Source organism: Linepithema humile, chromosome 7 (genome assembly GCF_040581485.1).
Source record: "Linepithema humile isolate Giens D197 chromosome 7, Lhum_UNIL_v1.0, whole genome shotgun sequence".
Taxonomy (NCBI): domain Eukaryota; kingdom Metazoa; phylum Arthropoda; class Insecta; order Hymenoptera; family Formicidae; genus Linepithema; species Linepithema humile.
The window spans coordinates 19,548,204-19,563,434 of NC_090134.1; the positions used below are offsets into that span (position 1 = coordinate 19,548,204).

At 46.3% G+C, this 15,231-nt stretch overlaps 1 protein-coding gene across 8 annotated transcripts in view; it reads right to left on the minus strand.

The window, feature by feature from the left end:
• Ten-a (tenascin accessory) overlaps positions 1–15,231 on the minus strand; it is a 482,645-nt gene that overhangs the window by 78,708 nt on the left and 388,706 nt on the right. The window contains exon 1 of one of the 8 annotated variants that reach the window (XM_067358594.1): positions 125–2,236. The exons of the other annotated variants lie outside the window; for them this stretch is intronic. Within the exon in view, the coding sequence (XP_067214695.1) occupies positions 125–180 (56 nt within the window). The 5' untranslated portion in view covers positions 181–2,236. Of the gene's footprint in view, positions 1–124; positions 2,237–15,231 lie in introns of those variants that run through there. 8 annotated transcript variants of the gene reach the window in all.

Below are 15,231 nucleotides of genomic sequence, written 5' to 3' on the forward strand. Positions count from 1 at the left end.
GCAGTCATTTGAACCGAAACGTTAATCAATCTAGCATTGATCCGCATAGCCATTGAACCATCTCAGATTTACTACACGTCATCAATCGCCAGCAGCGCATTCTAGCACACAACATATTTCTTACCGAACGTGACGTCGTGGTAACGGCGGCGGCACCGGACTGTGAAAATTATCCATCATCGAGTACGCGTCGTGCTCGACGGATTTGTGATCGAGGCCCTCGAGATGATCGAGGCGCAGCAGCTCGGCCTCCCGCGGTGAGTGGAGCTCACAATGGGCTACGTGTAGCAACGGTCTTAGGGATGAACCGCCTTCGCATCGTTGCTGTCGCGAAGGCGGTCTCGCCACCTGACGCTCTAGACCACCATCCGCGGCGTGATGCTCGTCGCCCCAGACCTCGAATTCGCCCGCCGCCGAATAATCGCCGAATCCGCCGTTGCCCTTCACCGTTGCGCACTTCGTGGTACCCGCGAGGGCGAGTCTGGGGCAGGAGGAGCCCCGGTTGCCCCGTTCGCGGTCTACGGCGTTCTCGCGTCGCTTTTCCTCCTTCCGTCGATACTTGACGAAGTACTCCTTGGTCGGCAAGGAGAACGACAGGCTGCCGCGTCCGTTGGATCGTCGGGGTGTCAGATTTCCGGCGGGCACCGCACGATCGGCATCGAAATCGCCGCGATCGAGGCGATTCGATTCTTTCGAGGATCGTTCCCTCACGATCGCATGTCACGCTAAATTAGCACGGGGCGCACCCGGGTGTATAATACGTCGTCGTCGTCGTCCTTGGACTAATGTTGAGCAAACTCGTTGCAGTCACGTTTGCGAGTTCATTGATCCTGGACGTTCACGGGTGAACGCTTGGCAGACTTGGCTCCGCAGGGACTCAGGACGCACGGGCGCGGGAGTCGTTTAATGTTAAACACATTCCACGTTCGCCTGTAGCAGGAGGTGGAGTGCAAGAAGGGTGCCTGCAGACTCCGCTCGCGCGGCCGGCGGGCACGACGACAGGGGGAGAAACTCGCGTACGCAAACTTTGTTATCGATCTGTCAACGCCAGCGAGAAAGTTCAACTTCCGCCCGCGAGCGATGTTCGACACGGCGATTTAGCGTGGCCCGAACTTGGCGTCGATTTCGGTCCTTTCCTCGCGATTTTTCCTCGAGCGTGCTCCGCGGATCGCGAACGAGCGTTATCTCCGCGTAACCGACGGTGTCCCTGTACCCGTTCATTCACCAACTGCTCGGCGTAGATTTCCGAATAGCGCTCACGACACTCCACAGAAAAAAAAGAACATCACTACTGGCCGGGTGTGTAATTTCACTACCTTAGTCACCTCGACGAAAGTGCTGAACCGCGAATCGTGCCGGCGTATCTCTCCCTCGCAAGCTGTATCGTCGAGTGAATCGAATGGCTTTCAGCCCGATGGAGCCGCGCGCACAACGAATTCCGACGCGCGTCAAAGGGAGCACGTTCGGCGCGTAAAGCTCACGTCGGAAAATTCAATCTGCGCGTTTCAGAAGACTCCGATCAGCCGGTACACTCTGTGGACGCGCGCCTGCGGGTATTCTCTCGGTGCCGCGAGCGTTGTCGGCTCGGCTGTGCGAAAACTAATTGGGTCAGCGGGCCGAGAACCGCACGCAAATCCCGCGCTGCTGCTGCGGAGCGTGGAGTAGCCCCGAAAATCCCCGGGCTTTACACGAGAGCGACGCGCGTCGCGGATGACAGACGTCGCCGAGTGTCGTCTATGGATTCTCCCGAAGAAATTTTCGCGGCAGCGTCCCCGACTTTCCACAAGGTCGATCGGAAACAATTTCCACGACGATACACGTCGTTCGTGCTATCCGACTCCAAAGTGTCACGTCCAAGTTTCCGACTGTTTTTGCCGGATCCTCCAGGATGAACTTCCGAAATGATTTAGCTACCAACTTCCGGAGAAGAATCGCCGTTCGCTATCGAAATCCAACGACACAATTGTCCCATGAGTCGCAAAAGCGCCTCCGTGGAATTTTCAATTTTCACAGCCTCGATGGTGCGCGATCGGCGCCAGTCAAAACCACGCGTCGGGAATCGAAGGGGTTACGTTATGTATCTGTCACCGCCACGACCGAATGCGATGTCTGCTCTCGCGATTCGACGACGGACGGGGTCGTTAATCTCGGTTGGTCGCGGGGGAACACTACGAGTACGAGAGTATGCGCTCTCGACGGAACAACACGCGACCGCGGCAGCTGCGGATCAAAGACTGAAGGGGCCACGGCGCCGCAACGCCCGGCACAAAGTGACACTGAACGTCCCCACCATCATGAGGCCGGATTCAGCGCGTGCGCCCACTCGCGTCATCAACCCTCCTTCTCCTCGGATCTCCGACTACCCCTCGTTTCGGAGTTTGCGACCCTCGCGAGGAAACGCCGCCACGCGGAGGGTGCGGTCACTATTCGGATCGTGGTCGTCGGCCCTTGATGATGCGCCTTCCACAAGGGTCGCGCGCGCTCTGAAGTGTCGATAGCGTGAATCTACTCGTTTCCGGAATGACGCGTGAAGACAGTGCAGGTCTGAGTTCGAAATCGTTTTCAATGTTTTTCTACATATTTTGAATGAACTTTTTCAATTGAAATGTATATAAAATTGTTAAAACGCAGAAATTTCAATCTTAATAATATACACAATGAGAAGAAACTTTGTTGTTCTAATAATTAATGTATTTAAAATAGCATTTTTTCATCAAATCAACATGTTAATACTTGGCAGATAATTTTTCATAAAGAAATCTAACACACTGCAAACCTTCAATACAGAATATAAATATATTTAAAATAAAAATTCAACATCAGGAGAAATATTTTAAATATTTCAACATTTATAAATAAATTAGAATGGAGTGGAATAGCAGGATATGTAGTTTGTCATTCATATTTAAAGACACGTATGAGTACCGAGAGTACCGAGAGAAGGAAAAAGCTGCGATTAAAGACACGCGCGTTGTACGTGCCAGATTTAATTTGATATCGCTGGTTCGTTCTGCCGCTCACCAGTGGAAGTTTTCGAGATACTACGTATACGCAGCCGCGGACACACGTAATAGACGTGTGCACGTGTAATGCCACCCTTGCTATGGACGAGCGGCGTAACACCAAGAGGAGAAATAGCGACGCGCGTGCGCCATTGCGAGGACAAGCGTAAAGATGGGGTGAGAAAGGGAAAGAGAGAAATGTATGGTGGTGGATCTCGCGGACGTCGAGCACTTGTATTTTCGATTTGGGGTCAAAGATCGCGTTACCGCGACTCCGCTGATTTGAAGCATCTTTAGATCAGTCAACGCGATACGCGATGACAGTTTCGTTTATTTTTATTTCAGAATTTATAAATAAATTTTATAGCGTTTTATATTTATTTACTGATATTTGCCGAGACCGAAAAAAAGATGTGCTGTAAAAATATTATTGCGAGTATTAATTAATCGATTATACATACAAAGTCGCGACAGACTCGCAATTTTAATTATAAAAAAATTTTGCTCGAAATTGGATAAAATTGTTGTATTAATTTGAGGCTAGTGTTGATACTTTTTAGGATATTATACATATTCTGTGTATATAAGTATAGCACATATGTACTAATATAATATAGTGCAATTAAAATGTCGGTTTTATAATTTTACGCTGAGAAATCCTACAATTTATTAAAACAAATTAAAATGAAATGTAATCTTGTATCTATTTGCGGTTTACATCTAGTTTGATAAATACGTACTTTATACTGCATTAAAATATATTATATATAACGATGAGTTTTCTTTTGTTATTTTCGTCTTTTTAATAAGTTAGCGCAACAAGTTAAAATAAGTATCGAAGTATTCTCGATAAAGATATTTTACACGGAATATTTGCGGAAACTAAATTCCGCGAAAACTCGTTATAATTATCTTCCACAAAATGTTTATGCAAGTCAAAGTAAATCGTCATGATATTTTCTGATAAGTGTTCTCATTAGCGCCTAGCGTGAACTTTTCGCGTTAAACTTGTTCCATTGCGAAAAAAACTCCCAGCGAAAGACGTGGCGTAGATTCGCATAGAATCATCGGACACTTTAATCGCCCGCCACTTTGCTCCCTCTCATATACAGCTCGTGAGAGCGATCGGAAGGAAGTTTAATTATCTCTTCAGTACATCGCGCCGCGGTCGTTGATACTCATTCGCGCTTGCGCGCGCACACACACACACACACATACATCCGCACATCCTCATCTAAATACACCCTCATAGATACGTATATATACGTATATATACGTATATATGCAGAAGAGCTTATTCAATGTGCCGCCCACGTTCGTGTGTCGCATCGACGTTCAAAAGGAAGGAAGGAAGATGGATGGAGAAGTTGTTTTATCCCTCGCGCATCCGCCAAAATCCACCGCGGCAGCCTACAACGTTTACCCTTTCAGCGGCGGGCCGCCGCCGTCCCCGCTGCCACTCACGACGCTCACCATTCTTCGGTGCCCTAAACTACCGCCCGGAACTCCGGAACTCCGGCTTGGAACGCGCGGTGTGTACGCGTGTATGCGGGTGGATGGAGCACGAGGCCGCGTATGACCCCGGGAGGTACGACGACCGGGCGGGCGGACGAGGACGGGAGAAAATTTGCGACAGGCTCTTTGATGTCGCTTAAACAGAAAACGCCACCTCCCACCCGGCTGCCAGTGTCGCTTCCCACCGCGCACCTCCTGCCGCGCGCGCGGCGAGGACCTTTCTCTTCCTTCCTTCCGTCCTTCGTACCTCATATACTTTCCCTGCTGTCCTTCCAGCACCTCCGTAAAACGTCGGCCGTCTTTGAATCCCGCCCTTCCACCCGCTATCCTCATTCTCCTGTCGCGCTCTCTTATCGTGCATCTCCTTAGTTCTTTAGTCCTGGTCGCTTTGTGACGCGGCTGGCTGCCTGACGACGACAACGACAACGACGATGGAGATATCGTCCGCCCGCTCTCCTTCGTGCCATAAGCACTCATTTGTTCTCCTTATCTCCTCGATAGTCACTTCTCCGCCTTCGGGACGGAGCAACCTGTCCGGACGTGCGGGAGCATCCCCGGCTTTCTTCCCGTCTGTCGCTCGTGGACGACCCCGAAGACGATCCGCATTGTGCGGCCTTAACTGACGGTAGCGAAATAAGGAAATAAATTGAAAGTGAGAGCCATTTTCCAAGGTCATTTCGGAGCTATCGCGAAGTTTTATTCAGAATTTTTAGACGCGCCTCCTTTGATGTAATTTCTCTGATGTTATCACCCAAGGGCAGTTTTCTTAATTGAAATTTTCCTGTTATGATTTTCCAATTAACTATCGCGGTAGACTTTATGCTAAATTATATTTCGCTAATCGCTTTTCCACAATATGTAATATATTGCGTTATTATTTGATAAAATTGATTTTAGAAATTTATATTTAATGAAGTAATAAGTAATATCAATAATAAACGGAAGCTGAATATCATTTCATCTGATATAGCGATAATAAATTATTGTCTATTAATTTATTTGTATATTCTAATTAAATGTTCATATTTATTTCTATTATTCAATATATGTGTAAACGTTATTATTGCTTACTTTTTTCTCAAGTTTATTAATTAGATTTTAAAGTGATTTTCTCTTAAGTGCCTTAAACCATCCAGAAATTCAACTATAAAAGTATACGCAGATGGCATACATGTTTACTAGCAAAATGGAACTGTTTATCTTGTGCAAATTTGATCTTTTCATACTTAATACGAATACCAATCAATAATGTCCTATAAATACACTTCTGCAAAATTAATAAGATTTCGTTATTCCATTGAAACGTTCTTGTAATACTTGCTATAATAATATAATGTGCCCTAATTTCCGTTTATATATCGCATCGATTACACGCGATAGCATTTACATACGTTGGATTACGTTGCGTATCATTTCTGCGGTTGTAACGCAGCGCGATGCAAGTGATGAATATCCTACTTGCACATTCAAGTAGAAGAGAAACAGATATTTCATGAAGTTTCGAATTTAATAATCTACTACAAGATAAGATAACAAGTGCAAAAATATAAAAGAAGATAAAATTCCTACTATTACAATGTCCTGATATTAGAAAAGTGAAAAAGTAACAACGTCTCAATGTCTCTGGCAAAATTATAATACATCAATTCTTATCAGCTAATAATAAAAAATGTAATTGGCATTTTTCTTTGTAAAAAAAAAAACGTCATTGGAGGCATCAAAAGAATTATAACATCGCGGTGTCGCATGGGGGGAGAGAAAAAAGAAGGCACGTCGTCATTACTGACGAACCAATTTTCCGCGACGCACGTTACATCTCGAGTATCCTCAGTGGGATTTACCGCGCTGCAAAGAGAGCCCGAAGACGTACCACGAGAGCGGTGGGAATGCGCGCGCGCGCGCGCGCGAATCGGAGAGAGAGGGAGAGAGAGGGAAAGAGAGAGAGAGAGAGAGAGAGAGAGAGAGAGAGAGAGAGAAAACGGTCGGAGAGAAGTCGGCGGAAGAATGGTCGATTTCATATGAATGCATTCCATGCAAATGCGGCGGCGAAGATAGAGAGTAAGAGGGGAAAAAGTTGCGGCGCGACGAGGGGCGCGCGGAGCGTAGGACGGCGGGCACGGCGATGCGGAGATAATTGGGTGAATACATTTGGGCCTGCGGTGTGCCGGTGGTGGAGATATATTCCTCGACCGAGGCCCGCTCTCTTGCATTATGCACGCGCGTACGTACGTACGTACGCGACATACACGCGAGAAGACGACACGACCGCGCACGTACTCGGTTCGAGGAAAACGAGCTTCGCATCGACGATACGGTCGAGTCTCAGGCAGCTCGTGATTTAAAAAGGAGAACGACACGGAGAGGAGATTCCCATAAAGGACCGCGGGCGAATACGTCGCTCATCGTCCTCCGATCGTTGTCTCGTGCTGGCGATTGTTCGCTTTCAAACGAATCGATCGATAAAGATTAGATAGAGAATTGCGTGTTCTAACACACATCAGCTCGCGCTTTACATTTCGAGATTTTTCTATCTGTTCGGAAAAACTAAAATCATAGAAGATTTATTCATAGATATAAAAGTAACCGCAAACGCTATTCTATACATATTATAGTGGAATACGAATTCGCGTAAAAATTAATCCCTAAAATGTTTTGCATATGAACGTGATCTATTTTCCTCGGCAAAATAAGGAATAAAGGAAAAATCCATCGTATTGCGTGTTCTATTTTTATTGAGAAAATATAGATGGATATCACGTCTGTATGCAAAGTGTTTTAAGAATCAACTTTCATGCAAATCTGTCGATCAGGCATTGATCAATTCTGAAAATATTGTGCGTATAGACGTGATGGTCCTTCATATCTTGTCAATGAAAATATTTGATAAAAAATGATACGTATCATCGCAATTTCGCTCAAGTGCGCTCGTCAGAAATGCACACGGCATAACAAAAACGTCGCGTACATGCTGTAATTCCTCGGTGATGAATCACCGAGGGAACTTCACGACGAGTGGATAGGCTCGAGGATTTAAAGAAGAGAGAACGGCGGTAAAAAGCGTGCGCGGAGGATCGTGTAAGCGCTGAATATGCCGTACACTGGGCCATTGTCTGGGCCACGATCGCTATTAACCGCGCGTAACCGGCGCTCCGCTTGCCGAATGACGACGAATCGATCCGCCAAGTCTGTCGCGTCGGTCTTCGTTCATTCGCGTAACGTCGGTTTCGAAGTACCGCCCCGGCGCGGCTCGCTTAATATCATATCCCGGCGGATATTATGATGTCCGCCTCTCGCGCGCGAGAGAGCGGTTTACCTAGCTCCGGACGGAGCCGGCAGGCGGCATAATTCAAATCAGGCCTGCGTATTGCATTTACCGTCGGCGTCGCCGATAACGCAGCGGCGTTTGGCCGGATGCCAATCTCGTTCGTCCCCCCCGCGGCCATTCCCCGGTGCCTCTATCTCTCCTTCCAGTTGTACGCTTCCCTGCAGTTTGAAAGACATCGGAAGTGCGAAAGGTATATCGACCGCGTACGCGCGCGCGCGCGCGCGAGCACGAGCGAGTGGCCAGAGCTTATTTTCGGCCTCGGTGTAATCTGAAGCACGAACGAGACTCCTCGGATCCTCGCGAGCAGAGCGATCCTGACAATTCGCCTACGCTCGGCTCACGTCGTCTCGAATGTCCTCAATAGGGTCGAAGCTCTTTGATTATGCGCCGTAAGCCACGCCAGGACCGTGTCCGAGAACATCTGCGGCGAATTTCGGTCGGAAGATTCCGTGTGCTGATTTTCAAAATGTGCGTTCTATCGCGAGAAAGATAAGAGAATTTGTGTATTAATAGAGCAATTGCCGCTCGAGTTGGGAATTATCATATTATTTTTATTCCAGGCTATTTTCGATGCACGATTCAATCATTCGAATTGAATCCGCGAGAAAATGTACAAAATGCAACACGTTTCGCGAATGGATTCGGAACGAAAACTTACTTATGAATGCGAACGAGTCAGATGGTCGGTGCATCGAATTCGATCATCGGGAAGAACGACGCGACCGTATCGCGTGCGAGAGCGCGATAAGGAAGTGTAATTCGTACGGCTGCCAAGCCGTGCGGGGGGACCTGCGTTAATCTTGCAACCCGCGGATTTTGCGCCGATCGGATCTGTGGCGAGCGATCAGAGTCAACGTCGGTGAAATTCGCGAACTAATAGGACCGACCCGATCCGAGCTGTGACCATTAGTAAATTGAATCGACCATTAGCGACCAGGACCTACAGGCGCGTCTCCAGGCGGACGACTTAAAGGGGATTCCGCAATAGAGAGGATCGTGTACGTATCGGGAGAAGCGCGTAATCGCGCGATGAAACTGCGTTACGCGTGCGCTCTCTCTGTGCATTCCATATCGCTCCACAGCGGACCATTCTGTGGCGTTAATCTCCTTCCTGTGTTCTCTGCTCGCCTTTATACACGAGCGAGCATACATGGATGCGGCTCGGGTTCGCGCGTACACGATCGTGCGTGTCGTAGATGTGTCGAGCGAGCGAGAGAGAGAGAGAGAGAGAGAGAGAGAGAGAGATCGCGTGTAAGTAGGCGGGTAGATACGTATGTATACATATATACGCGCACGCTTCCGGCGAGCATAAAGAGCTCGACCGAGATCGCGGTTGCTGCCGGTGCAGGGTGACTGGGCTCTCTCTCGTTGAAGCTTTCGCCGGGGCCCGACTCACTGCAAATAAAGCCTCGCCCGCCCGGTTTGTTTGAAACATTGAGCAAACGTCGGTTGTTTAACCGGGCGGAGAAGCTAGACAACGCTCGAACGGCGAAAGAGATAAAGATGGTTGTGGCGGGAGTGAGATGGAAAGAGAGGCAAAGGAAGGACGGGAGGGAGGGGGGACAGCATGTCTTTAACCCTCCAACGGTGCGCGAATCCTTACCGAATCTATTTATTGGCTTGCTTCTGCTGCGAGGCGCACCGGTGAGCGCTCAGTTCGTCGCGGCGACTGCTGAAGACGCTAAGACGGATTTACCGAAGAGTAGCTTAACAAAGTTGACTTGAAAACGGGACGAGCGAGAATACGTCTTATCGGAGGGACTTGCGTGACTGCATCGGTTATCGGGCTCTTGGCGGAGTTTACGAGGGGGACCCTTTTTCGGAGGGCCTCTGTGAAGTTGGCACCCCGTTTTCGAAAAATAATAATCATGAGCAATAATAGTAATAATAATAACAATAAACACGATACGCGATTGCATTGTTTGATTCGACGAACCACACCGGATTTGCTCTTGATTGTTGCAATGAATCATTGCCGATAATACGGAGACAATAATTTTCACATTTGCATAATGCATAATTTATATTTTTTATTAGTATTTTTTTATATTTCTCATAATATGCGTCTTGTGATTCATAAGCGGAACTGATTGGTCGCCTGATCGTGGCTTCGAATATTCATAAGCAATTTCTTGTCGTCTCATAATTTAGCCGTCGAAGGCTCGCTATTAAGACACGTTTTAATTGCGCGATGCGATGCGACCGTTTGACACACCATAAAAAGTTTAATCAAGCCTAATGACCACATTTATTCCGCGAAAGTCTCAACAATTACCCAGCTTTATCACCCCTTTCGACGTGGGGATGAAGGCATCGTCGAATTATTACAACCGGCCGAGATGATAATAAAAATTTTAAGATCGTCCTAAGCAATGTGGAAGCCGCTTGACAAATTGGAGCATGCAATTCGTTCGAAACGAAATAAAGATAGCGTCACCATGCGCTATTGCTTGCAGTCACGATTACGTGCTCGGATGCAATTAAAACATTTTCGTACTTCGAATACGGCGTGACTTCCGGATATTATAATATATTCCGGTCTGTTTTGAATTACGATACAATCAATGGAAGTGATTTAGTGATTTAGTGATGCCGTAATTATTAGGATAGAATTATAAATGCACTCGCATATGCTATTATGAAATAATATCTGTCTCCCCCCCGAAATTTTTCAAAATGAAATTATTAACTCTTACACGATAAAACGTAGTGTAATAATGCAACATAGCTCAAGAATTAAAAGCCATTAAAGACAACGGCAGAACGATCCGAGCTCGAAAGCGTAATTATAATTCGATGTAATGACATTATTACTCGACTACCGCACAAACGACATTTACGATCTATCAGGCGTCAGTTCGTTAGTCCCGCCGCTCGAATCGTCAGGTAGAGCTGCGATTTTACGCGGTACGTGCCAGTCCATCAATTCGTTTCTCCACCCTCGTTTTTCATTTCCGCACGAAAAGCCCATGACGGACTCGGCGCGATCGGCTTTTAAAAGTGCGGCGAAAAAAGCCGGATCCGTTTCGTTTCCTCTGCATGCGAAAGCGTATTTGCTTTTTTACTTACTCGCCGACATGTAATAATTGACATTAACGGTTAAGGAAATATTTGATATGCCAACTAGTAGCTATAGCAAGCGGGTTTTTCATGTCGGCTTTTCTATGTACTTTTTCGGATAAAAATAAAAAACAGAGAAAGGAGGAGAGAAAATTGTATTTCGGGTATTAATGATCGACGAAAAACACATGTAATTAGAATTATCTGCAGAAAATAAGATACACTAAAACAAATAAATAACTAATTTAATTAACTTTACGTGTGTTCGTAAGTATGTGCGTATGTATGCACAAACGATGATTATATATAAATGTTACGAAAATGTTGGCACAAGTAAAGAGTTTATAATGAAACCGAAAAAGAGAGAGGGAAAGAGAGAGGGGGGAGAGGGAGAGAGAAACTAGAATTCCAGCAAGCTCGATTCGGCATGGTGTAAAAGGTAAACAAATTATCCGCTACCGGCATGTACCATTTGCGCACGTTAAATATTTAAATCGGTAAATTATACTCGGTGATACCGAACGCGCTCGCGAAAGCGTTACCAGCTAGCACTTCTTAAATTTAATATGAAACGCGCATGAACTAATTATTTAGTCGCGGCAGGAAACTACACAGACGTGTACGTCGCTTCTATATGTTGCACGTATACACGCGTATTTTATTCCGCTAATGTAAACGATGAGATTAATGACTGGTTCCTCGATCCCCTTCAATCGACAAACATCGAATATTCAAATTAGAAATTACGTTTATCGGGTGAAATACATACAACTTTGGCGATACATCTTTTCTCAATTTTTTCAATTTACAGCAACGCAGCGTTAAGTTAGGAAAGCAAATTTTATAAACCGTGTTTGAAATATGAACGCGACGTCCCTTTAATTCGGTGCGCGCTTGCCATACGTAAAAACTCGTATTTTTGCCTAGGCCAGCTGCATTATACATCACCAATTTCACGGGGCATTCCGTGCATGCTCAAAGAATAGAGTACATTCATCGACCGTCCGTCATGCTCCCCCCGCGATCATTTTAATGACGTAATTGCCCAATGGGAAGTGAATCGTAACATTTTCATGGTCCATCTTCCAAGGAGAATCCTCGATCTCCCCGCGGTTCTCTCTCGGTTGCGCACGCTATAAAAATTGCCACAAAAAAAAGAAAGGACTCCGACGCTAAAGGGACCCCTCGAAGCCGTAGCGCGGAAGGACGGCGCCGAGGGGTGCACTTACATTGAAAGGGGCGCGATACGCGCCGAGGTGGGGTGTTTATTAAATCTGCCGTTAAAAGGAATGGAATTAATTCCAAAGGACATTTTCTGCAGTGTACGTGACGCTCCAGTGAGAAAGCTGTATCGGGCAGTGCAGCTAGTTGCCCGTTCGACGGGCACTTATTTTTGAAATAAATCTGCGAAACGAAACTCATGAGTGCGATAGAAAAATTATCACGATCAAAGACACTCGATTATTCTATTCTACCTTGATGGGACTAGAAAAAACCATTAGCTTCATTATTTAATGAAACGAGGGAAACTAGTTTTGCTTCACTAGCTGTGATTGACGAGTAGAATTGTTTATAGCGAGGCGGCGCGCATTCGTGCATACGGGATAAACCTTGATCATTAAAATTCTGAGGAAATCGATTCCGATTGTGGTGGACAAATAAAGGCGTGTGTGTGATTTATCGGCGAGTTCTGAGTAATAGTTTACTATATTATGCCCCAACTTCTCTCGCGCGGCGAAAGAAAATTATACGCACGCGTGCACGATTATGATCGAGAGAGTAACGGCACACATTTCTCAGAACTGATTCATCGCAATCGGGTGGCGATAGACAGCGCGAATATCCCTCTTCTTTCGCCACCTTTTCCCGCACGCGTGATGTTTCGTACGGAACATTCGTCGCGACCGGCACGCAACAAAATTCGAAATGGTCTTTAATGACATATCGCGCGGATAGAAATGACCCTCCGCGGGGAATAGTACGCGCGTCCAATTTCACCTTCTAATTCCGGCTTTATGACCCTTATAAATGATAGGTTTGTAACCGCGTCGCCGTATCAAGCAGGCGCCATAGTACGTTCGTCTCAACAAAAATCAGAAAGGCGCGCCGCGACGGCAACAATGTAGAATAATATTTGCGCTTCTATACGTTTCTTTCGCGACCGAGAGGTCTCGCCACCGACACAATAATATTCAACATCAAAACTCTCTTTACAGTCTCTCTTTTTCTCTCGACATACACGAATTAGAATTTGCAACGCGACGCAACGAAATGTGATTTGTTCGGCGATATATAAGCAAGGTGCAAGATAAAAAGGAAGCCAATGCGAGAGATCGTGAGCGGTATGCGCGGTTTAAAGAAGAATAGATATCATCGGTTGTCGGCAGAAATTCTTAGCACGATCGAATTTCCGTAAATCGTTAAACAAAGCGGAGAGAAGAACGGAATTGGCCAAGTGCTTCGGTCTGCGGTATGATAATTCAGAAGCATACGTGACATGTATTATAAATATTATCTAATTCTCCTCGCCGCACATAGAACTAGGGGAAAATGCATTCAGCTTTCAGCACACATTACGACCAGAAACTTGCATCACCGCATGCTCGCTTTTCTCACTCCGGTGTTGGTTGCATTCAGCATGTATGTAGCACGACCAGGTTTCACGGTGACCGAAACGCTCGCGTCCTCTGACAGAGCTGCTATAGCAAAGCGAAAACGGTTAGGCGTGTACACACACTAAATGATTCTCGGTTATATATCAACAATGGGCCACGTTCACGCCCAGTTATCACACAGCGAGAAGAAAATGATAACGAACGGAATTAATTGAATTAACGAACGGCGTTGATTCAACGTTTAAATTCGGATTATCGATAGCTGATTTCTATTCGTACTTCTCCAAAAAGCATCAAAATTTTCTGAAAGACTCGATAATTCAATTGCAGAATAACCGCGCGTTAATAAAAAGGAAGGCTCGTAAATCGCTAAATTTATGCAATTTTGGTGTAAGTGGATGAAAGGAATTGGAATGGACGGAATAAGAGAGCGCGCACGATGGAGCACGCACAAACGGAAAACGAAAGGCAAGCAGGCGACTCGCGTGTCGCGGGGAACAGAGAGCGGCGAGAAGAGAACGATAAAAGATCATCGAGACGAAAGAGGTGGAGAAGTCTGCGCGGTGCGCAGACAGAAACGGCAGGACAGGGATAACGCGGACTATTACGTGGCTCTTTCTAGTGGCGGGAGCACACCCTTTTATTTTCCGCGCTCCCGCCGTTGCTGTATGCCCTGAATTTCCGTGCACACGTGGAATACATCCATTCATTTGGCTTTGAACCTCAATGGTAATGTTATTGCATCGTTACTGAAGGTCGGCAGCATCGCGTTCTCTCTCTCTCTCTCTCTCTCTCTCTCTCTCTCTCTCTCTCTCTCTCTTCCTCTTTCGTTCCGCCCTTTGCATGAACCCTTTTGCTCGTTTCGCCCACCTCCACTTGCTTGCTCCTTTACCTGCGCTCGCACAGCAGTTGGACGAAGTCGACGAGTAAACCGGGTGGCGATGCTTAAAGAGGGGTTTTTCGCGTCGCGATACGCGTACGTGATCCGACACGGTGCAGTTAGAGCCGGGTAATAACTGTCATTAGCATCGCAGTGACAAGTCGCCGAGCGAACATGAGAGCCGCTGTAGAAAGCCGATTTACAATCATAACTGACAACCTTTCCTCCCTTTTCACTGCCGCGTCACGTTCGCACGTCACATATAACGCTGCAAATTCTTCAGCTTAATTACTGCTCAAGTGCGAACGAAATGAAATCTTTTTATCACGCCGCTCTCGGTACTCGTCGAAATTCTGAATAGCTTTTAATTCTGGATAGCTTAAACAGTAATTGAAATCTTTTAATTGAAACCACGCTGTAGTATTATTTGTTTATGTTCGTAATTGAAGAAATTAGTAAATTTGAAAAACTCTACGATATATTTATTTTCTGATTAGCTATTATCAGTTTTTTTATCAATCTAAATTATGTCAAACTTGATATAACAAAAATTGCTTAATAAATAAATATACTGCTTAAAACGAGTGCTATAGATGTTAACAATTTCCGTCGTATTACGCGGTACGCAATCAACGATGGCGAGGTGCAGCGGCGCAAAACGCTATGTCTCCGCCTCGTCATCTTAACGCCTCCCTTACGCAAACTCCCGCTGTTCGCCAAGACGGTATCCGATTCTCCGCGATAATTGGCACTCCGGATTGAATTTCCACCCTCGCTCCTCGTCGCGCGTCGAAAGGAACGAAGAGAGGAAACGACATCGGCGTTTTCGCACGG